We start from the raw sequence: 23,796 nt of genomic DNA on the forward strand, positions 1-23,796 counted from the left end.
TGTATCTTTTGGGGACCCAGGGACCCCATTTTGCTTTGGCAAAGGAATTGCTTGTGGTAGAAGCTAAATAAATGGTTGTGGAATGAATGAATATAACCACTTTAGCTTGGCCTAAACAGGAACAAGTAGCAGGAACTTCCAGTGAATTAGCCAAAGAAATCAATAAAAATGACATAGCACCTAAGTCACCTAGGTGCTGCCAATGATCAGAGCATCTAAAAAAAGTTTGTTTGGAATATATGAAATACTATAAGATTGTTTAGAGGATACTCTAATAAGATTTTCTTGGGATTCTAGATCAAGAAAGCTTACCATACTATTTAGATAGAAGAAAGAAACTATCTTTATCAGTGGAAGAAAAAGCCTGTGTTATGTTTTTTTCTCAGAACAGAGTTTTTCTTATAGAAGGAAGAGATTTTCCTTAACAAATGATGGAAAATTACCTCCCCTTAATTAAGAAATCCCAGCAGCCTTGCTTCTAACCTTTGGATTTTAAGTGTCATACTTTGCAAATTAATCAGGAGCCTAAACAAGCCAGGGATAAAAGATTGCTTCAAGGGCAACAGAGGAGTCTCTTGAGGTGCATCAGATAATTAGGGACTAAATGAGTTAACTTAAAGAGAAAATAGGTAGGACCATGCCCAATGAGAGCATTGTCTTGTGAACGCTGCAAAAAAGGCATAGCTGGGCAGTCTTTTCTAGGATTTTACTTCAGACTGTTCTTGATAAAGGTAGATTCTCCCCTCCCCCCCTCTTTATTAATATACTGTTTTTATTTGGTCATTTGGTCTGACATATCTGTTGCTCTTGCCTTTTGGCTGCTCACATATATTGCCTAAGTTGGGACTAGGATTCAAGAATAAAGTTGATTGCCTACTGTTCATTGTTGCTGTTTTCAAGCTGGCAATTCCCAATCCTGGGTTTACCAAAAACCCAAGTGTGGGTTGCCAGTGATGTTATGAAAAATTCTCAAAAGGAAATTAATTCTTATCTTAAAATATGTAGCAGATCTTTTGCTTGGAGAAGCAAGGACTTAGACTTTTGGGCAATTGGATTTTCTGAATAAGTAAGAATTAACTATTCTGCTAACATACTAGTTCTGTGGCTTTACACAAGTCACTCATCTATGCAAGGCCTCCATTTCCTCACCTGCAAAATGAAAAGGTTAAATGCAGTGATCTTCAAGATCCCATCCAGAACAACGAAAAAAATTCCTCCATGATTCTGTTTCCTTGTGTGTATTCTGCTAAACTTACCCTGATAATTTACCATGGGGTGGTGGATGCTGAATTCTCAAAGGCTATTGCCAGTGATGTACAAACTGCGTTGGGTGCTATCTACTTAGAAAGGCTTCTAGCTTCAGCCTGGCAGCACATTGTATGTCTGTGGCATAAGGACCAGGCTTAGCCAAATTTGGAGAGTCTTATCACCAGATTTGCTGCAGGGTGATGAATTATTCTATCACAATATCTCTTGCAGATTATCCTAAAAAGTGTAGAGGGTTTAGGCTCCAAGTTAGTGGAGGATACATGGAGTGTTGAAAAAAGGTCTGTATATCATAGAACAGTTTCTGCCTCTTAACCTTGAGTCCTAAGTTTTGATTTCATTCATTTTTCATAAATCTAATAGTTCTCATTTTAAAAAAAGGAAAAATACTAAAAAAATTCTTAAATATTCTTATAGATATGTATTTAATCTTTAAAAAAGTGAAGATACTAAACAATTTTCAGATATTCAAATGGTTCTGTGATTTAATCTATGTGGATATTTCTTCCAGTGATGAAGATTGAAGCCAGTGCAGACCTATGCATTTGTATTCCCCTATAAATTTGACACAGCAGGACCACTTAAGGAATCAAGGCTTTCCTCACTTTTTCTTCACAGCCTGAGGACTCCAGTAGATCATACAGTCTGTCTATCAATTACTCTTCCACAAGACTAATGTATCTTCTTTTTTGATTGATTAATCAAAAATAATTTATTAAACACCAGTTATGTGCCAAGGATGTGCCAAGTACTAGGGGTACAAATGCGAAAGTGAGAAGGGCTGTTTGTCCAGTATGACAGGGGAAAGATAAGTGATCATCATTAACATCATTTTCATTTTGATTTTAATACAAAGGCCCCTCCCTCCCTGGTTGCCTTGGTGGGGTCAAGCCAATCCAGGACCATCAAGCATGTAGGCAGACCTCCAAGGCAGGTAAATCTCAGTCCAAATAGGATTCTCCCCGCTGCCTGTCATCCACCTCACCCTCCCTATTACACAGCTCAGTGCTGTGACAGAAATCCTTTTCCCTATTTGCCCCTCCATCAAAATTCTTTGAAAATTTTTAGCTAGCTTCAGAAACTTGATGGGAAGAAACACAATCTTTTACAGACCCTGACTTGTTGCTGGCAGTCTAACTGCCATTTGGGGACTACAGGCTCTGTGTTGGCCATCAGAGTCTAGAGATAGCCCCTGATTGTGAGTTAGCACTGCAGACTCTGAGCTAATTCTGTGTATTGCAGGCACCTTAGCAGAGTGGGGATGAGGACCCTCCTGGTTCCAGGTCATCTCAGCCCCAAATGGCACTTCTTGCTGGCTTAAATTTCTTTGATAGCATTTGTTACTCTGCTTTTCCTTTGTTGTTCCTTATTTAATGATGTTGTTGAGTCATTTCAGTTGTGTCTGACTCTTCGTGATTTCATTGTGGGGTTTTCTTGGTAAAGATACCGGAGTGGTTTGCCATTTTTTTCCTCTAACTCATTTTACAGATGAGGAAATTGAGGCAGACAGGGTTAAGTGACTTGTCCAGGGTCAACACAGCTAGTACCTGAGGTCAGATTTGAACTCAGAGAGATGAGTCTTCTGGTTCCAAGCCCAGTGCTCTAGCCACTGCATTGCCTGGCTATCTGTAACGTGGGAGCTTGCATATTCCCACCATAATCTCTCCATTACCCTTTGAATGTGTTTCATCTTAAAGCTAATTGTTATTGATACCTTGTTTTTATATAGCCCTAACTTTTCCTAGGATCCTTCCTTCTTTCCTCCCAGAGGGCCATCCTGTGTAACAAATAATATTTTGTAAAGAAAAAGAAGAGAAAATAAATTTTAAAAATCAGTCCATAAAATTTTAAAATCAGTACATTAAAAAAGGAAATATATGCATTGTCGCCCACTGGGGACACTCTATCCCCCATCTACAGAAGAATAAGGTGTGTGCCTCCTCTTATCTCTCCTTTGAGCTCATGTTTGCTTTTTGTATTTTTGCAGTAACTTGACTTTTGATTATTTTGTGGCGGTTCTTTCTAGTTATACTGTTGCAGTCATTGTGTTTATGTTTTCTCTGCACTAGTTACTTCTCTATCACTTCTTGTTAAGTCCATGCTTCTCTGCATTTATCATTTCTTATTTCTTGCAACACAGTAACATTCTATTAGATTCAGCCACTGCAGTTCCTCAGTTGATAGGGATCTACTTTGTTTCCAGTTCTTAGCTAATGTAAAAAGCATGGCTATAAATATTCTGCTGTGTATGGGGACTTTCTTCCTGTCAATGACTTCCTTGTCATATATGTAGTAGTAGAATTTCAGAGACAAAGGGCAAGGACATCTTAGTCACCCTATTTGCATGATTCCATATTGCTTTCCAAAATAATTGTACTGATTCACAGCTGCGTGAACAGTGTACCAATGTACCCATCTTCCCACAATTCCTCCAACACTGAATATTCCCGTCTTTTGTCATCTTTGCCAGTTTTCTGTCTTGGGGTGTGATCCTCATTTTTAATCCATTGGAGACCTAGCGTTCTAGACTCATAGCTATATAGTAATACCAGGTGAATATTTGCATTTCATCAGGGAGGAGTTTGGGATCATTAAAAACATTTTACAGTCTTCCACATGCAGCCTAAACATCGACTAGTTACCAGCTCGTTTTCCCTTTGCAATACCTGTATAAGATACATATATTGATAGATGAGCTCTGTATGTTGTCCATCTACACTTGTGTTCAGACTAGATTACTGTCCAGATTATGGCACTTTACTTTTTTTTTTCCCCTGTGAGGGTGATTAGGCCCAGAGACTTTGGAGTGGTTCTGGACCTTATCCAGGAGGCTCTATAGTATTGCAGGGCTGGATGCAACCAGCATGATACTATCAGCAAACGAGAACATCTGGAGGACCCTACCCTCTATAGAGAATTGTTCTTCCACATAGACTTTAAACTGGATCTCCTCCATGAGAATGATGAACACCTTTAGCAAGTGTTCGTCTCATGCTGCTTTATGCCTTACTTGATAATAAATGACTAGAGGGTCATCAGATAAGGTTATTTCTCTTCTTATGATTTTCAAGGATTCTTTTTATTTATGTATTTGTTTGTTTTGGCCAGGCAGTGGGGTTAAGTGACTTGCCCAGGGTCACACAACTAGTAAGTGTTATGTGTCTGAGGCCTGATTTGAACTCAGGTCCTTCTGAATCCAGGGCTGGTGCTGTATCCACTGCACCACCTAGCTGCCCCCAAGGATTCTTTTTATAGGCAACCAGCATTATTGACAGTGGGATCTTGTAGCTTTACATGTTATAGATAGTTAATAGAAAAAAAAATGTGGTCCGCTATGTAGTATCATTTTCAGAAGCCTGCTTGTTTCTTAGTAATACCCACTAAGGATGGCCCTGGTGCACGACTAGATTATTTTCACAAAAGCTTTATATTAAGGGGCAGCTAGGTGTCACAGTGGATAGAACACTGGCCCTGAAGTCAGGAGGACCTGGGTTCAAATCCGGCCTCATACCAAACACTTGACACTTACTAGCTGTGTGACCCTGGGCAAGTCACTTGACCCCAATTGCCTACAACAAAACAAAAAACCCCCTTCATATTAATGGGGAAGTAGGCTTATGGTTTGATAGTTATTGATCTTCTCTTGGAATTCTTTCCATCTGATGTTAATTAGGTCTGAGATTTTTTTCCTACACCTTTATCATTTCCCCACTTCTGCTGTCTTGGAAATTGATCCTACAATGAATGCCCTCACAATTGTTGCCTGCACTACAGGCCTCCTTGTGTCCGTGGTCTGCTGCAGCTGCTTTTCCCTCTTTGTTGTCTTTATTTCAACCTCCTTGATAAGCACATCTTCAGTTATGCTGTTAGTCCAAGCATGATGACTTCATTTTCCTCGATGGTAAAAAAAAAAGTCTGTATAAAAATCATTGCAGATCTTTGTTATAATTGTCTTTGGGATCGTTTACCACAGGTGCTTTGGTTTGGGCTTCTTAAAGATTTGAAGTTGTCATAGATTTTGGGTAACTGAGTAATGCAACATATGTATGATTCAATTTTTTCAACTCAGTGAACATTTATTAAGCACCTAGCATATATATGGAAGTCACTGTGCTAAGCAGATTTGAAAAAGAAAAATAGTCCCTGCCCTCAAGGAGCTTACAATCTAATGGTGACAGACAACACACAAAAGGAAGCTGGAAAGTGTAAAGTTAGGGGGGGGAGACAGCAGGGAGCTTCTTGTTGGGAAAAGTTCAGACCAAGCAGAGCTGCAATAGGAAAGTGGAGTGGTCTTTCAAGTGTGGGTCTAGCCCTCTGTAAAGGAGAGCTTTGGGTAGAGTTGAGTATCTAAGGCTGAATTAAAAAACATGATGGGGAGATTTCCATTGATCAGCTTATCCTGGGAGGAGCATATTGTTCTGTGGAGTTGAGATGCAGCAGAGTTACAGGTGGAAAGTGGAGTGGATATGAAAATGAAGAAAATGTAGAAATCACTGCTTGTTAACAAATATTCAGCTTGGATGGAGATTCTAAAGGGCTCTGTTCTAGTTATTATTTTTAGTGTATTTAGATGAGGGCAGAGAAGAAGAATAATAGTAGTAGGTAACATACAGTGCTTTAAGGGTTGTAAAGCAAAGTACATGTATTATCTCATTTGATTCTCACACCGACCATCTGAGGGAGGTGCTGTTATTATTCCTATTTTGCTGAAGAAATTGAGTCTGAGATAGCTTAAGTGACTTGCCCAAAATCACACAACTAATAAATATTTGAAGTAGGATTTGAACACAGATCTCTCCGACTCCACGTTGTGAGCTCTAACTACACAGCATGGCTTCTCAGATAACACAAACCTGGAAACAATATGGTAATAGGTTTTTCAAGAGAATCTGGATTGAAAATTATTTTGATAGACTGGAATGAGCCACAGTCAACACGATGAAAATTTTACATTCAGGGTTTTTAAAGAAATAAAATAAATAAGTACAGAAAAGGGAAGAGACCTGGCTTGATAACAGTTCATATGAAAAGGGTCTAGCAGCTGTAGTTGACCTTGAGCTCAATATGAACCAATAGACATGGCCACTGGGAGTCTGAAGGGAAGGTATAAAAATAGGGATAGGGATTGCACCTGTGATTTCACTGTTTAGGGAATTTCTGAGTGAGGAAATTCCACTTAATTATGAAGGATAGCACTTTCTCTGCAACTTAGAGAGTTTAGAGCAGTGGTGTCAAATTCAAATAGTAATGGGGCCCACTAATCCATGTATAAGGATCCCTGCAGGCTATACAGTGGCTTAGTTTTAAAATATAAGGTTACTTATGTTTTGTTGTCTTTTTATTTTATCATATATTTCCCAGTTATATTTTAATCTGGTTATTTGGGAGTGTTGTGGGCCAGGTATTTGACACCTGTGGTTTAAAGCACTGAGAGAGTTTTAAGTGACTTTCCCAGGGTCACATAGCCAGTTTGATGTGTCAAAAGTAAGACTTGAACCCAAATCTTCCTATCTTCAAGGCTGGCTCGTTAGCCACACTGCACATGCTGCTGTCTGTCCTCTGTCCAGAACAAAGGAGAAGTAGGCCCACTACACTTGGGCCATTGAGAGGTGTCTGCTGTTAGCCATCTCTAGGATAAGGCCAGGATGAAGAAAAAAAGAAAAACAAAAAGAAAGTTACATGCTAACTTTTTTATATGTTTAAAAGGAATAACAAGTTATACATAATAGATATGCATCTTTTTTCTATTCTGTGTTATGGAAATGATTGTAGTATTTCTTAAGTTCAGAATAAAATAAATAAATTTTTAAAAAATGATCTGCTTAGGGTCACATAGCCTGTAGGTATCAGCGGCAGAACTTAAATGAGGTTCTTCTTGACCTAGGGCAATGCTTGCCCTCGATCATGCTCTCCCTCTCTTTCTGTCCCTCTCTCTGTCCTCTCTCTCTCTCTTTCTCTCTCCCTCTCTCTCTCTCTCTCTCTCTCTCTCTCTCTCTCTCTCTCTCTCTCTCTCTCTCTCTCTCTCTCTCTCTCTCTCTCCCTCCCTCCCTCCCTCCTTCTCTCCCTCTCCTTCTCTTCACTCTATTATGCTGCCTCAGTAGACTGAGGCTCAGAGAAATCAAGTGCTTTGTATAAGTGACAGAGGCAGGATTCAGGCAAGGTACTTTCCATCACACACATTTATTTGCCTTCAGGTGTTTGAAGATCTTCTTAATTGTGTGCTTTAGAGCAACACAATCTAAGTTAAGTCTTTCATGTCCTAACCTTGGAAACTGCTTTAAGGAAGAATTTTTTTTACAAGATAGAACCATGTAGTAATGCAAAGCAGTGTTGTAAATGTAAGCAATGATAAGTCCTTATTGATAGCAGCCTTGTTAAGCTGTGAATTTCTTGTCCCTGGGAATACCCAGGGATATTTTAAAAGGATTTCCACACTGGAGGGCAGCTAGGTGGTGCAGGTGGATAGAGCACCAGCCTTGGAATCAGGAGGGAAAGAAGACTTCTGAATTGAGGAAAAAATGAACATCGGACTAGAAGTCAGGAAACCTGGGGTCGTCTCTGCAATTATCCTAGTTGTGTGGCTTTGCTCAAGTAACTTCCCTAATCGTGGGCACTTCTAACTCTTAAGAATGTATACTTCTGTGTTTCAAGCCCAGCTAACATAGAGGTCTCTTGTTCCCTTGCACAGGATAGGCATTTAACATACTTGATAAATTCAGTCAAGATTAAGATTATTGACAAGTAAAGAGAATTTTTTAAAAAGTTAATAGAGTTCACTCTTAAGCCATTCAAATCTGAGCACCCCAAGAATTACAGCCCTAATGTCACATACCATCCATGAATATGAAGACAACTTTAATGCCTAGACCATGATGAAAGTTATATCTTTCAAATTTGGGTATGAATGGTACTTTACTGTCTTGAAACTGTTGAGCCCACAAGAGAAATTCTTTAAAAGTCCCTGTTCACAACATATTCATCGTGCAAGACAGAAACGTGTTTTTTGGACATCATCAGTGAGGGACTTTGTTTTGCCTAACTATAGATGTTTGTAACAGGGGTCTATGGGTCCATCGTTCCCCTCCTCCTGTATTGGGGGGGGGAAGAGGAGGAAGTGTGGGGAAGAGAAGGCAGATTTTTATTGATCAAAAAAAATATTCTAAGAACATATTTATAGACATTTAGCCCTTGTGGAAAGCACTACATTTTGCAGAATTGAAAGGAGATCTGTGCAATATGTCCTAATGGATTTGTGTGGTAGTTTGTTTTTGAAGTCTGAAGTAGTGTAGCCTTTTGTTTAGCCCTTCTCTGTCTATCCTTCTCCTTCTACCACCCCCCTCCCCATTTCCCCTTTTCGATGGACACAGCAGACTGGCTGGATTAGTTGCAGCTGCTCCAAAGATATGTTTCTATGTGCTTATTTCAGTTTGAGTGCAGCTCGGAGCTCTCTGAATGCATGTGAATGGCTCGTGGCTTTGGGGACAATGTTTAGAATGCATAATGAGAATCACTTGAGGGACTGTATGTTTAACCAATAGAGCAGTCAGCTTTGGCCATGGGGGGGAAAACTGTCTTCATTTCAGCCATTGAAGGAGATATTTTAGCTGTTGAAAAATAGCTTCCCATTACACAAAAGTCCCTATAGCACCATCTGCAAATATAAAGGCAAATGGAGAAACATACGATTTAAATGTAACTTATGCTCACTCATCTGAAAATTATTCATTTTAATTAGACTAAAGGAATACTAAATATGGAAATAAGATGCTTAATGCCCTGGGATTAATGTTGTTGCAGCTTTTCTAGTGCATATTGTATCTTAAGCAAATCTGCATTGCAATGAGAAACTACTTCTTTAGCAACAATATAACTTCTAGTCACCAAGTTCTCTTTGGCTTGTAAGTTTGTTGTTGCAATAGAAAAAAGTAAGTTTATATAGACTTTCCCCCCATATTGGTATTGGACAATTAACACTTACTCATTGAGTCCCTGCTCCAGGTTTATCTCTAAAGCTAAAATTTAAAGATTTGTTGCCGATTTGTTTACGCCAGCTAAATTAGAGCACAGTGCCAATGAAGCCAAGATAAGGGTTTGAGTTCCAGTGGGCCATTTTACCTTATCATAGAGGAAACATTGGTTCACAGTCAGACCATAGCCCAGCTGGGCTGAGGTTCGTAAGTTGTATCAGGCAAAGGAAAAAGCATGACATTGCACTTATTTCCTCTCGCGGTATGTTTCCTATCATGGTAAGTCCGGTAATGGAACATTTTTGTACAGAAAATACAAGAAATTTTTTTAATTGCCATTAATGATAACCTCTAACCTTAACAAATCCTTTGGCAAAATTTAGAAACAGAATACATTGTGCAGCATGAGGCATTCCTGGTTGATCACTGAGTTCTTAAACCCTCTACATTTTTTCCTTCAGTGACTGTATCTATTCCCGTGACTTCAGCTATCACCTCTGTGGTGATGACTCTTAGATCTTTGTCTCTGACCTTCCAGCCAAGCTCTATTCCTGTATTCCAAAGTATTGTGCAGCTAGGTGGTGTAGAGGATTGAGTGCTGTGCCCAGAGTCAGGAAAGATCTGAGTTCAGATCCTGCCTCAGCCACTAACTAGCTATGTGATGCTGGGCATGTTGCTTTACCTCTGTCTGTCTCAGTTTCCTCAACTGTAAAATGAAGATCATAATAATAGCAACTACCTCCCAGTATTGTTGCAAGGATCAAATGAGATGATATTTGTAAACTGCTTTGCAAACAAAGCGCTATATAAAATACTAGCTGTTGTTGTCAGCCACTGTGCTACAGGTCTTTGGATGTTCTTGCAATTTTATGAAACGCATTATATCCAAAACCAGTCTAATGATCTTCTAGTCCCAAACCATTCTGATAGACCTGGTCATAATGTGTTGATGTCAAAACAAAGGGTACACACAGTGAGGACTGCCAGCCTCTAGCACAAATCAAGCACGTGGGTGAAGTGCTTGTCTAGTCTGGTTAGATCACCCAGGCCTGCAGAGTGATGTGAGTGGCCCTTGAAGGCTGGGGCTTACCCTGCTTTATGCCCATGAGGACAAATAGATGTGGAGCTCCTTACAAATGCTTCCTTCTAGGTTAAGCAGATTCTAGGTATCTTGAAATCTCTCAACATTTATGAAGTGCCTACCGTTGACCAGGAACTGTGCTAAGTGCTAGAAATACAAAAACAGAAATAAAAGTCTCTGCCTTAAAGGAACTTCCATCCTATGGGAGAGAAAACTTGTATGCATATGAGTGAATGCATTAATATAAGTGGATATAAAGTAGATACAAGGTAACATTGAGGAGGTCCTTGCAGCTGTGTTTGGGGGAAGTGGGGGTCATAGAGAAGGAGGCATTTGAGCTGCACTTTGACAGAAACTTTGGGTACCAAGAAGTAGGAGTAAGGAAGAAGTGCATTCCAGGCATGGTCTATGCAAAGTCTTGGGCACAGGAGATGAATATCACGTGTGGGGAACTGCAGGGCCAGTTTGTCTGTGGGAAGGGGGAAGTGAGGTGTCTGATCCCAGAGGCAGTTCAGAGCCACTGGAGTCTGTCGAGCAGGACAGTGATATGGTCAGATCTGTGCTTTAGGAATATCACTTTAGCAGTTACGTGAACGAACAGTTGGAAAGGAGAGATAAAACTTGAGACTGGGAGACCAAGTGGCCTTCCATAAAGGCAGTACAATAGACAAAGGCCTGTCACTCAACCCTGTTTCTCCTCTTTGATGATGATAGGTTTTGTGTTGTTTGTCCTGTTGCAAATCCTTAGAATGGGATAAGTACGATCAAATTTATCACAAAATGCTCTTGAACAGTTTCTTCTTATAGCTCCATCTATTGCTTTAAAATGACACAGAGCACATTTTGTTTGGGAAAATGTCATGAGATTGGGGAGTCCTATTCATTTCTATTCTTTCAGATGCCATGTCTCTAGATGTCACTTTAAAATGACAATGTATGTGAAAGTACTTTAAACTTTTTAGATGCTGTACAAATGTAACATTACCATCATTATCAATATAATCAAAACTATTAAAACATAACCCCTGTAATCTAAAACAAACAACATTATGGAAACTTAGCTCATCAAAGATAAATACCTTAGGACATAGAGCTGAAAAAACCTGGTATAGTTCAACCCATGTATGTTTATTTGTTTTAAAACTCCTTATATGGTTGTCTTTGGTTCTAGAAAAAAAATGAGTCATCCTCATGCTTTTCCACATTGCCAAAATTCTCACTCTTATATTTAAAATGACGTGCAGTGTGCCTGGTATCTTTCAGGTGCTTATGTATCCAGAAGGAGAAGACCTATTATTTTGTTATGATGCCACCAACATAAATGTGTGGCCAAAGTGATTAAGTAGGAGCCCACAGTTCACCATAATTCACCTTCCAGTCAATATCCAGTTGAGTAGTCACTAAGTACAGAGCAGAGGTGCCTAACATTACCGTGGGCCAGTCACAAGTGAAACAGAGCCAGATATATGATTGGGAAATGCTTAACAAAATAAATACAAATATAGTAAAAGACAGCATTACATTTTAAAACTAAGTTGTTATGCCTCTACAGGTATCCTTATGTATGGATTATTTGCCATTTGAGTTTGACATTACTGTCAATGCTATCATAGCATCACAGCCATTATATTATATTTTTCTTTTTTTTATTGAATTTGATTTTACTTGTGTAGGGATCTCCTAGTGAGGAAAATCACTCTATCAATGAAGATAGGCATCAGTTCTGCAATTTATATGTTAGAGCGGCGCCTGGGACATAAAGGATTAAGTGGTCATAGTCACACAGCCAGTATGCTTTGAAACCAGATCTGTCCTGATTCCAAGTCCAGCTTTCCATACATTACATCAAATTGCCTCTGAGGTTCTGTGTTTAAAGAAAATTGGACTGGATAGCTAAAAGCCCAGGTCTAGTCAGGTTCTCAATACCACATTCTAAAGTATTCTTCCTGGGTGAGTCAGTGTTAATTTGGTTGTGTATTTGGGATGCTAGGGACTGTGTCTCCATAAATTATTTTAATAATATTGACACCACTTAACGTTTTTAAGGCAGTTTAAGTTTTCAGAGCACTCATATAATGTTTTTGTCTTTTTTAATGTATTTGTCATATAATAACATTGTGTGTTGTAGCCATCTATGTTGATGTCTTGTCATCTCCCTCCTCTCCATAGACTGTAAGTTTCATGAGGGCAAAAAAGGAAGTCTCATCTAAATTGTGTTTCTACTACAGTTCCTAGCTCAGTACAATGTACAATGAATGTTTGTTGTCTTCAAAAACACAGGCGCCCCAACTACAAGGAGGTGGCAGCCTAGTTAGAAAAAACAAATGAAAATGACTTAGAACACAGTAAAAACAAGTCACATTTTTACCATGCTTTTAAACATCCAAATGAATATAAATTTATATTATTTGACTGCTGTATGAGGGTAGAGAAAAGGAGTCCTTATAGGGAGGATGGGAAGGGGAGATTATTTCCTGGCTTTCCAGATTTCTCCTTAGATTCCTTTCCCATGGGTGACATTTGAATGATGAGTGTTTCTATTTGGTCCCTCCTCAGTGTCTGTACTTTTGAGGAATCCTTCGGGTGAAAAGGCAGCTTTCTTTTGGTGGTGGTGGTGGGGGACCCAAATGAAAGCATTTTGCCTCTGGCTTTCTCTCTTTTGAAACCCAGATGGCTGCTGGTGGGGAGGAGACTCCCTTTGTTATAAAAGAAAATTCCTTTCCAAACCTGGTGGTGTAGCCTGGGGGCCTTTGAGTTAAATCAAAGTCCTGGACCATTGTGAGTTTGTTGGAAAGGCTATGATGAGCAGAGCACTGCTTGTATTTTCTTGGTACTTTGCTCTGAACTGCTTTCTGATCCAATGGGCAGGCTAAGAGTTAGAGATGTAGTGATAGTATCCCTTAGAACTGAAATGAATGAAAATTGAGCAAGAAGGGCAGGATGGAAAGGATCAGAGAAGGAGATAATTCTAATGAAACAACTGTCCCTGCCTGGCAAAACTCAGCATAGTCTAAAGTTAGACAAACAAATAACACAAATAGAGCAATAAATCCAAGGCTAAATCCTAAACTCAAATATAGGGACATATTGTGTGTAGGGGTAAGCCCAATGAATTGGAAACTCTGTTCCAAGTATTAATGAATCATGAGTTATGAGGCTTATATAATTCTGTTTGTCGAGTCCAGTGTAGTCTGTATACTCTAAGGGCTTTGGAAATCGGAGTCAGTGAATATAAATCAGATGTTAAAAGCAAAAGCTGGGACAAACTATGAGGAAAGAAAGTATTCAACATATGGCCACTGAAAACAAATGAATCAGAAATTTTGGTGCAGAGGAACATGGCCAAAAATGATGATGATATAATGAATGATGAATTTTAATTGACATCGTTGACAATTGGTTTGAAGGCCTCGTGGGACTTTTTCCTCCCCAATTTTATTTTTATTTTCATTTTCAGAGTCAGTCTCTCTTAACTTTTCCTCCCTCCATTCCCAGCCCTGTGTTCTATGAATATTTTGTTGTGTCCAGAATTAACCATATTTTGACAAGCTGTATGAACGGTTGTTATGCAGAGCCAACTTCAGCTGCCCCAGAGGAGTTGATAGGCAAGCATAAGCTGGCATTTCCCAGAGTCCCAAGTTTGAAGGATAAAACTTGTGGAATACCAGATGGTTTGTTTTTCTGTTTTCTTTACCATGAATTATCCCAGGAGATAGAGAAACAATGCTCCTGACAGCTTTATGCAGTCATGCCCTGCTGATTATTTCCCACCTCTGGAGTTATTAGGCCATGATAATTCATCATCTACTAATGATGCTGCTAAATTATTCAAGAAATAATGAGTAATTGGTTGACCAAAATAAATGGTGAAAACACTCTCAGCACCTTTGCTTCCTCTCTCATCCTATCATCTCTCTGTAGGAAAAGCTGTTTTAAAAAAACAAAACAAAACCATGCAGCATAAAGTATATTGTAATTTTTAAAATTCTCTTTGCATTACTGAAGTTTTAGTTTAATAGATACGTAAAGCATGTTAAAACTTGATAGGTCCTGACAGGCCTTCTGGTCTGATCTTCCTCTTCCCTTCCCTTTCTTTTTTTTCTTCCTTTTCTTTTCTTTTTCTTTTTTTTTTTTAAACAAATAAGGAAACCAGACCCTAGAAAGGTAAGTGACTTGCTTAAGGTTAACAACTCCCTAGTGGCAGAGCTGAGACTAGAATTAGTGTTTTTCCCGGTGTAGAATTAACTATCTTTGGTGTGAGGGGGCAGCAGTGGTATCGTAGAGAATTGAATTTGGAGTCTGAATGCTTGGATTAATAGTCATGTAACCTTGGGTGATTTATAATCAAATCTGTCAGCCCTCAATTTCTTCATTGTTCAAATGGCAATAATTATATCACCTACTTTACAGGTGGTTGTGATTATCAGATGAGACAGTGTACATCAAGTACATAGCAATTGTAAATCACTAAAAATGGCAGCTATTGTTTTCACTGACGTTGTCATTGTTATTAATAAGAATGGAACAAATATTTGTGTGCTGTTAATGTAAACTTTTAAATAAAATCTGAGTTTTGTTGCCTTTTAAATTTGTCTTTAATTATACTTATTTTGTTCACTATTTGTGCTTTTACTTTTCTTCATTTTATATGCTTCTTCTCATAAATTTGCTTGGAGATGTGTGCTTCTTACCAAGAACACTTTAAAATGAAAAGGGAGAGGGAAGAAAGAAAGGTAACTACATAAAATGATTAATACTTGTGCCATAATGTAGAATGAAGATTAGCAATGGAGATATTCAGTGGTTTACATGATATAATCCAAGAAAGGGGCAGCTAGGAGGACCTGAGTTTAAATCTGGCCTCAGACACATAACACTCACTAGCTGTGTAACCCTAATTGCCTCACCAAAAAAAAGAAAAAAGAAAAAAAGAAAAGAAAGAAATAATCTAAGAAAAACAGTAGTAGTACTCATAGCCTAAAGTGTCTATACACAAATTCACTAAATATTGGTAATAAACAAATTGAACTAAAGGTCTTAATGCAAAGAGATAAATTCAACTTTATAGGTGTCACTGAGATTAGATCAAGATGTAATAATGCTCTCAACAAGACAATTCTAAGGGAGAAAGATTGAGAGAACTATTTAAGCAGACTTAGATGCATAGGAGGCTTCAGTGCACCTGGATTTTTCAAAGATACATGTAGAAGATAGAAGCAGTGGCACAAGTAGATCTGAAAATGTAAATCTGCATAGATCGGCAACATTCCTATATATTACAAACAAAACCCTGCTAGAAGAGATTATCAGAGAAACCCCATTTAAAATAACTCTAGACAGTACGGAGTATCTGGGAAGGAATCATCTGCATAGAGATAATTTGATCCTTGGGAGCTGATGAGATCACCCAGTGAAAATAGTATATTTTGAGAAAAGAGCTTAGTATATAGCCTTGGGGGACACTCCTTGTTAGCAGGCATGACTTACTGGATGAAGATCTAGCAAAGGAGATTGAAGAGAGGCCAGATAGTTGGGAGGAGACCCAGGAGAGAGTAGTGTCCTGAAAACCTAAAGAGAAGAAAGTATCAAGGAGGAAAAGGTGATCAACAATGTAACAGCTTGCAGAGGTCAAGAAGGATGAAGATTGAGCAAAGTCCATTAGATGTGACAATTAAGAGATCACTAGAGGAGAGAAAAATTGTGGGCCAAGTGCTGAACTCATTTAGGAAAAGAACAGTGTGGGGGCAGCTAAGTGGCACAGTTGTGGCACAGGACACCAGCCCTGAAATCAGGATGACCTGAGTTCAAATGAGGCCTCAGACACTTGACACTTACTAGCTGTGTGACCCTGGGCAAGTCACTTAACCCTGATTGCCTCCCCCCACCCCCAAAAAAGAAACAAGGATGTGTCCTAGAAATCTATGTACAGCTACCAGGACAGGATTGAATGAACCTCAAAGGAGAAAAGATTACTGAGTGATGGTGGTAGACAAAGAGCCTGGAAATGGCATTGGGGAGCAAGGAGTAGTTCAACTCTGGCAGCGCAACCAATGAGTTAGGGTGTATTGAAAGTGCAACCAGTATTGGAAAGAGTGGCCTGGGGAGCTGTCATCAGGAGGGTCACACTGGTACTCAGTGAGTGCAAGAGAGGTAGAGGGAGCAAGTCTTCCTCTTATCTCTAGGACTAAATACAAACTCATCTATTTGTCAGTTAAAACCCTTCATGACCTGGCTCAGCCTGCCCTTCCAGCCTCATGCATTACTACCCTTCATGCACTCTGAAGTGCAGTCAAACTGGCTTTCTTATTCTTCATACAAGACATCCCATCTCTCATCTCTTTGTCTTTGCATATACTTTCTATTCATGCTTGAAATATGTGTCTCTGTCTCTTAGAATTCCTAGTTTCCTTCAAAGCTCAGCTCAAACATCACCTCCTTCATGAGGCCTTTCCCCATCTCTCCAAATGCTAATGCCTCCTTCTAAAATTTCATCAGTCTGCTAGCATTTATTTAATACCTTCCACGTACCAGACACTGTGCTAAACACTGGGGATGCAAAGAAAGGCAAGACAGTCCCTTCCCTTGAGGAGTTTAGAGTTGAATGGGGGGGGGAGATAACATTCAAATAGTTATTATATAAACTGGATATATGGTGGGTAAATTGGAGATAATCTGTAAACCCTAAGATTAAAGAGAGTCTTTAAAGCCTTCTTACTGAAGGTTGGACTTTAGCTGGAACTTGAAGGAAGCCAGAAAGTGGAGATGATGAGAGTTACAGATATGGGAGGTAAATGGTGAACATGGAGTTGGGAGATAAAGAGCTGTTTGCAAGGAACAGTAGGAGGCTGGTGTCATGGGATCGGAGTGTGCTTGGAGGGAGAAGAGAGGTGTAAGATATAAGAAGACTAGAAATGTAGGAAGGGGCCAGATCATAGAGAGCTTTTTTTTTCTTTTTTTTTTTTTTGGTGAGGCAATTGGAGTTAAGTGACTTGCCCAGGGTCACACAGCTAGTAAGTGTCAAGTGTCTGAGGCTAGATTTGAACTCAGGTCCTCCTGACTCCAAGGCTGGAGCTCTATCTACCGCGCCACCTAGCTGCCCCTATAGAGAGCTTTCAGAACCAAACAGAAGATTTTATATTTGATTCTGGAGGCATAGGGAACCACTGGAGTTTATTGAATAAAGATCAAACTTGTGTTTTTAGGATGATTAATTTGACAGCTGAATGGCCGATAGACTGGAGTGAGGAGAGACTTTAGGCAGGGAGACCAATCAGAAGGCTGTTGTAATATTCTAGGTGTGAAGTGATAAGGTCCTGCACTAGAGTGGCAGGAGGGTCAGAGGAGAGAAGGGGGCATCTTTGAGAGATGATAAGAAGGTTAAAAATGCTGGGACTTCGCCACTTATTTGGATATGGTAGGGGGAGGGTGAGAAAGAGTGAGGAATCAAGGGTGACACTGGAGTTTCTAGCCTGGGTCACTGGGAGACTAGTGGTAACCTGTACAGTAATAGGGAGCTTGGAAGATAGGAGGGTTTCAGGTGAAAGATAATGAGTTCATTTTGTCCATGTTGAGTTTTAGATGTCTCATTGACATCCAGTTTAAGCTGTTGACTAGGCAGTTCTACTTATATGTGTAAATGTGTCTCCTGATAGAATGTAAGTTCCTTAAGAGCAGAGACTTTTTCATTTTAGCCTTTGTATCCCCATCACCTCAAGCAGTGTCTAGCCGGTAGTTGGGTCTTAATAAATGCTTGTTGATTGAATGGTTAATTTTGACAAAATTTTGTATGCTAAATAAGAGTGTCAATATATACTTTCAGTTCGATTTTTGACTTATTTATTCTGTCATGTAGAAGCCAAATGGTGACAAGGAATTATTAAGAAAACATTATCCTACACAATTTTAAATACATTTCTGTGAAATTTAATTGACAGGTAAAAGTGACTGAGATATGTGGTTTTTAGGGGGAGAAAGGATGGACTGGACTCATGAGACATGTGATTATACCAAGTGAACTTGACAAGTCACAGAATCACTGTTACCAGAATTGAACATTGCTATGCCTTATTTGTGTGTTTTCTTCTGAGGCTTTTGAGGTACCTCATGGAAAGAGTTTAGTGGTTCTGTCTCTAGAGCATTTAACTTTATATTGAATAATCATATACACATATATTTGTACATGTTGTATATTAATTCTCTCCTCTCCTTCCCCCCAAAAAATTAAGATAAGCTTCCTTGAAAGCAGATACTGTTTATTTTTATCTTCAGGTTCCCGTCACCCAGCACCGTTCCTGGCATATAGGTAGTTAAATGCTTATTGATTGATTGATCTGAATTTTACAAAGGGAACTTCTATGGCTGTTCTCCCTGTGCTCAGACTGACGGCCCAGAAGTTCTCTGTCTCCACTAATAACAGTGGAATGTGTAATGCACAGCTGAACTGTGGAGAATGTCTTAGCCGCTGTGTCTTTTTCCTCCCATTTACCAACAGCAGTCAGAGCTTTTGGCAGAATCAAGTCTAGAAAAATTAGGAGTGACCCAGCAACATCGCCGAAAAGTCGCTTCTTTGAACAAGCAAATTCAACAGAAAACCAAACTTCTAGAAGAGGTTAGTCTCTTTACAATTTTATTTGCTTAAAATGAAACCATTTCCTAGAAGAAGTGGGAGAAGGGGCAAGGAGTCTACTAGCATCAAAAACGAAAGAGAAGAAAGTAGGAAGATAATAGAGTGAGAGGAGGTCAGAGAGAAGATGCTGGAAGGGGGGTTATGGGAATAGATTGATAGGAGGACCTTGTAGTTAGGAGGTGGCACACAGGATCCCATCAGAGGAGTTAGTAATTGGAAGGTAATGAAAATGTAAGGGTATGACGAAGCTTATTATGTGTCTTAGTTGATAGTCTCATGAAAAAGCTTTTTGTAGAGGACCATGGAAAAGAGAACATTCCTTTCTGAAAAACAAAAAAACATCAGTTGTTTCTGTAACAATTAATGTTTACCAAAATGCCCTCACATTTATATTTCAAACTCATTTCTCAGTGTTACTCACCCGATGTTCAAAAGGCATAATTGCAGCAGTTGGTCCAAACTCAGCTATTCTTTGTTCAAACTTCTCTTTGACTGCTAAGAGTTTCTGTTTAAAGAGGTTTTCACTGCCATATTCCAAATGGAAGGAATGTGACAGTTCCCTCAAGAATGTTATGGAGAAGGAGCGGATTAAGATGAAAGGATTATTAGTATGTCATTTCCCATTTGGTAATATGTTTAGAGAGGGAGTCAGCTCTCTGCTTGGAGAAGATCTCATTCCTGTTACTGACCAGTTATCCTGTCAAGGATAAATATGTGTGCACAAATGATTCATTCAAAAAATACTTAACACACAAGCAGGATTAGATAAACCAGGTTTCAGAATTAATTTTCACACTCTTTTTGAATACCAACTGGGCTATTCTCTTATGAAAGATAGCTTCCAAAAATCGTTGCAGAAATTCTTAATAAATATGGATGTTTGCTTTTAAGTCAAATATAGCAGACTTTCAAAGTTATTTGCATATCTTGAGGTCTGAGATTTTATTTAAGTAGTAGTATGTCTTAACCCCAGATTTTTATAGGAGGGATAAATCCCATATTTCATTAGGGTATTGCCATTTAGTTTAGCAATAATTGTTTGTTTTTTGAAGATCTCCATGTGATTATGTAAACTAGGGCTTTTTAACCTATTTTGTGTCATGGACCCCTTCTTGGAATAATGTTTTTAAATGCATAAAATACATGAGATTCCAAAGGAAACTAATTATATTGCAGTGCAAACTATAATTATGTTGCAAAGGAAACTAATTATTGCAATAATTATTTTGCAGCATATTGCATCACTTTTAAAATGAGTGTAGACCCTAGGTTTAAAACCCGTGACATAGACTATGTAATCATAACCAGGATAGACCCTTGGCAATAATCTCTTCAGAGTAGCTAGGCTCCTACTTCTGTACCCTCAGTATCCATCACTTCCCACTATACCGTAACCTGGCTGCCAGTCAATAGTGGGAGTCTGCCCAGTGGTGGGGTATACAGGTGTTCCAGGAGACCAGTATCTAAGGTGTGAGGGCTGCCAAGCCATTTTCAGGGCTGCTTTCCTTTTGATGTCCACTTGATTCACCCACCCCTCACCTGTGGCTCCAGGAAGCTGTAACATGCACAGCTACCACACCTAGTAAACCATTTCAACAGATGGGCTAAACCAGGTTGAGGGTAACTGAGGAGCCTCAAACTCATCAGTGAGTTATGGGGGGGTGTCTATCCCAAGCATGTGAAGACTTCCCCCAGTGCAATGGGTAGATGAGAACAATTTTTTCCAACAGCCAAGCAGGCAGCTTGCATTTAGGGTGCATTGAGCTTGTATAGACATCAAAGACGCCAAGGTCATCTCCTGTATCCTTGACCATCAACGGTCATCTTGACTGTGTCTTGCCACTGGACTCTGATAACTCTGGAAGAGAGAGTGAGGCTGATAACTTTTCAACTCAGCGTTACTTAAATCCAATTTGTGTGAGTGTCAAGAGACATCACCCATATCATTTTACCATTTTTACCTATCTCAGATTCCATTGGCAAGTGATGAAGCAGCAGGTGCAGATAAACAGGGAGCTGTAACCATAATCCTGTACACAACTAATGTGTATTAAACACCTACTATGTTCTAGGCACTGTGATAAGCACTGTGGATACGAAGAAAGGCAAAAAAACAGTCCCTACTTTAAAGAAGTTCATAGTTTAATGGAGGAGACGGCATGCAAAAATCTGTGTACAAACAAGCTATATAGAGGACAAATTGGAAAAAGGGACTATCCTTAAGGTGATGGGGAAAGGCTCTCTAGAGAAGTTGGCATCTTAGCTAGTGCTTGAAGGGTTTTAAAGGGCAAACAGAATTTTATAGTTTATTCTGGAGATAGTGGAAAGGGACCACTGGAGTTTATTGAATAGAGGGAAGAGTGTGACAGTCAGATCTGCAATTTAGGAAGATCAGTTTTACTGAAACTGAGTCTAGAGAATGAACTTTTAAAGGATTTTTGCACATTTCCTAAAATTATTTTATGAAGAGCTTCTTTTGTTCAGAGCATATTCTTTTAATGAAGAAAGTAGCGATGGTGTCCTGGTGGCCCTTTAAAATGTTAAGTCAAAAGATTGCATAGCTTGAAAAAATACTAAACAGAATTAATTATCTTTTTCTTGGATTTAATGAAATTCTGCATATTTTTCACCATCTGGTCTAGCCCATCTGTCGTAAGTAGTTAACCAAGGAACATTTTTTCCAAATGTACTAAAACTGTAGTTTCATGATCAGTTCAGATTAATCAATTCAGAGACAGTGTGGTGTAGTGGAGAGAACCCTGGTTCTATAATCCAACAACTTGGCTTCAAATCCTTCCTCTGAACTTTATAGCTTGAGTGATCTTAGGAAATTTACTCTTTTTGGGCCCTTCTGTAAAATGAGGTGGTTGGATTGTGACCTGTGAGGTCCCTTCCAGCTCTAGAACCATGACCTTATGAACTATATTTCATGGTTTGTTGTTCATTCATTTCCATTGTGTCCAACTCTTTGTGACCATGTCTTGATTGTCTTTAGAAGCATTAATTAACTCCCAAAGCAGTTAAATTAAATTTCCTCCACCATCTTCTCTGAGGCAGCACAGTGCCTAGGGGAGAACACTTGACTTTGGAATTATGAGATCTAGGGTCTAGTCTCAGATTTTCACTAACTCACTGTGTGTCTTTGGTCAAGTCAAGTTTCATTTTTCTCATCTGTAAGGAAAAAAAAAAGGTCGGATTAGACTGTCCCTAAAATCCCTTTTAGTGCCAGTGTTCTGTGAATTTATCAGTTGTTGTGGCAAAGAGAAGCAGGTTTGAAAAAAAAAGTATTCTATGGGGGTTGAGTTTTGTGTTATTTTATTTTTCAAGTAAGTATAAATCTTGAGAGAATAGCCCCAACACTGCCTCCTTTGGGATATCTTTCCAAACTAGCTCAAAATTATCTGCATTCACCTACAGGCACACTTACTGACCTCATTCCAGTTCAACTGATTCTAAAGGTTTTTTCCCTCCTATTTGTTTATAGGGAGATATAATGACATTATGGGGAAATGCCCTGACTGCCTTGAGAGTCAGCAGACTCCGGGCCCGAATCTCAGCTCTTTTACTAATTTTCTGCATGACCTTGGGCAAGTCATGTAAAACTCTCTGCCTCAGTGCCGTCTTCTGCCCAGTGGGTACAATAATGGAATCCTGCCCTACCTACTAGAAAGGATATTGTGAAAATCATTTGTAATAAGGATATTATAGTACTTTGAAAAGCATAAAACACTATGCAAACCACTTTGTTGCTTTTCTTAACCTCTGTATCCTTTACAGTTACAGGCCAAGTGCACAGACTTACAAGCCAAATATGATGAAGCAAAGACAAAACTGTCAGAAGTAAGTTTCTCTCCTTCCTTGGCTTTTGAAAAAAATTATTAGCCACATGTTTGGCACAAGGGACTATCAATGACTTTTGATCCATCAGTAAGTATGAATTTATACCCACTGGGTTAGCTGGTGCAGGAGAACTACAGAATAGTAGATGTGGTCCCCGCCCCCAAGGAGCTTATAATCTAGATAGAGAGATAGGATGGATTTCTATGAATTACCTATGAAAAGTTAAATAACTACAAGAAATTGTATTACAAATATTGGGAGTAGTAGGGGTGTTCTAGTGAATCACAGTGGGGAGAGGTCACTAGAAGCTAGAGAGGTATCCTAGAAGTGATATTTCAGCTGAGCCTTGAAGGATGGATAGTAGGGTTTGGAGAGGCAGAATAGAGGAGGGGTAGGCACCTAGGCTGGGGAACCTCATAATATATACGTGGCTGAATATCCAAGAGAAGTAGAGAACATAGACCCTTACCTTCAGAAGTTTATTGGCCAATGAATTCATTAAGAGAAAAAAATTGTTTACTTTTGGAGATGTCAGACTTTACACACACACACACACACACACACATATATATATATATATATATCTCAAGTAGAATCAGCAGATATTCTAATTGGTTTTTAAAAATTGATAAGAAGTGATTTTTTAAAAAGTGGGATAGTGCACTGTGACCTGTAACATTAGTTTATATTAGATTAAGTGATCTTTTGGGTTACAAATATTCTAAGGTTCCCACCAAGAATTTGCATCCCATGGATCTCTACTTTGCTTCATTATGTCACCAAGGTGAAGAAAAGGGGTGAAAAAATCAGTTGATAGCGCATGTATTTTCTTATAAGAATAGCTCTACTTTGACAAAATAATACTTGGTGGTTCTCATCAGATCCCCTTCATTCCTTCCATGTGCCATAAACAAGTGAAACTTGTCCCTGAAGTTTTGGAAGAAATGTGAACTAAAATGTTCAACTGTATTTCTATTCTATGAACAGATTGAGGTTAACTTAGTCTTTGATTGAGA

General features: G+C 39.0%; 1 protein-coding gene across 2 annotated transcripts in view; it reads left to right on the forward strand.

Annotated features, from left to right (window-relative positions):
* CCDC93 (CCC complex scaffolding subunit CCDC93) overlaps positions 1-23,796 on the forward strand; it is a 115,945-nt gene that overhangs the window by 55,329 nt on the left and 36,820 nt on the right. For both annotated transcript variants that reach the window (XR_002321756.2, XM_020972918.2), the window contains exons 12-13: positions 18,806-18,922; positions 22,718-22,780. Coding sequence is in view for 1 of the 2 variants with exons in the window: in XM_020972918.2 (XP_020828577.1) it covers positions 18,806-18,922; positions 22,718-22,780 (180 nt within the window). In the remaining variant the exon portion in view is untranslated. The remainder of the gene's footprint in view (positions 1-18,805; positions 18,923-22,717; positions 22,781-23,796) is intronic.

The sequence above is a fragment of the Phascolarctos cinereus genome, unplaced genomic scaffold (assembly GCF_003287225.1).
Source record: "Phascolarctos cinereus isolate Bilbo 61053 unplaced genomic scaffold, phaCin_HiC Scaffold_726;HRSCAF=1367, whole genome shotgun sequence".
In the NCBI taxonomy this organism is placed as follows: Eukaryota; Metazoa; Chordata; class Mammalia; order Diprotodontia; family Phascolarctidae; genus Phascolarctos; species Phascolarctos cinereus.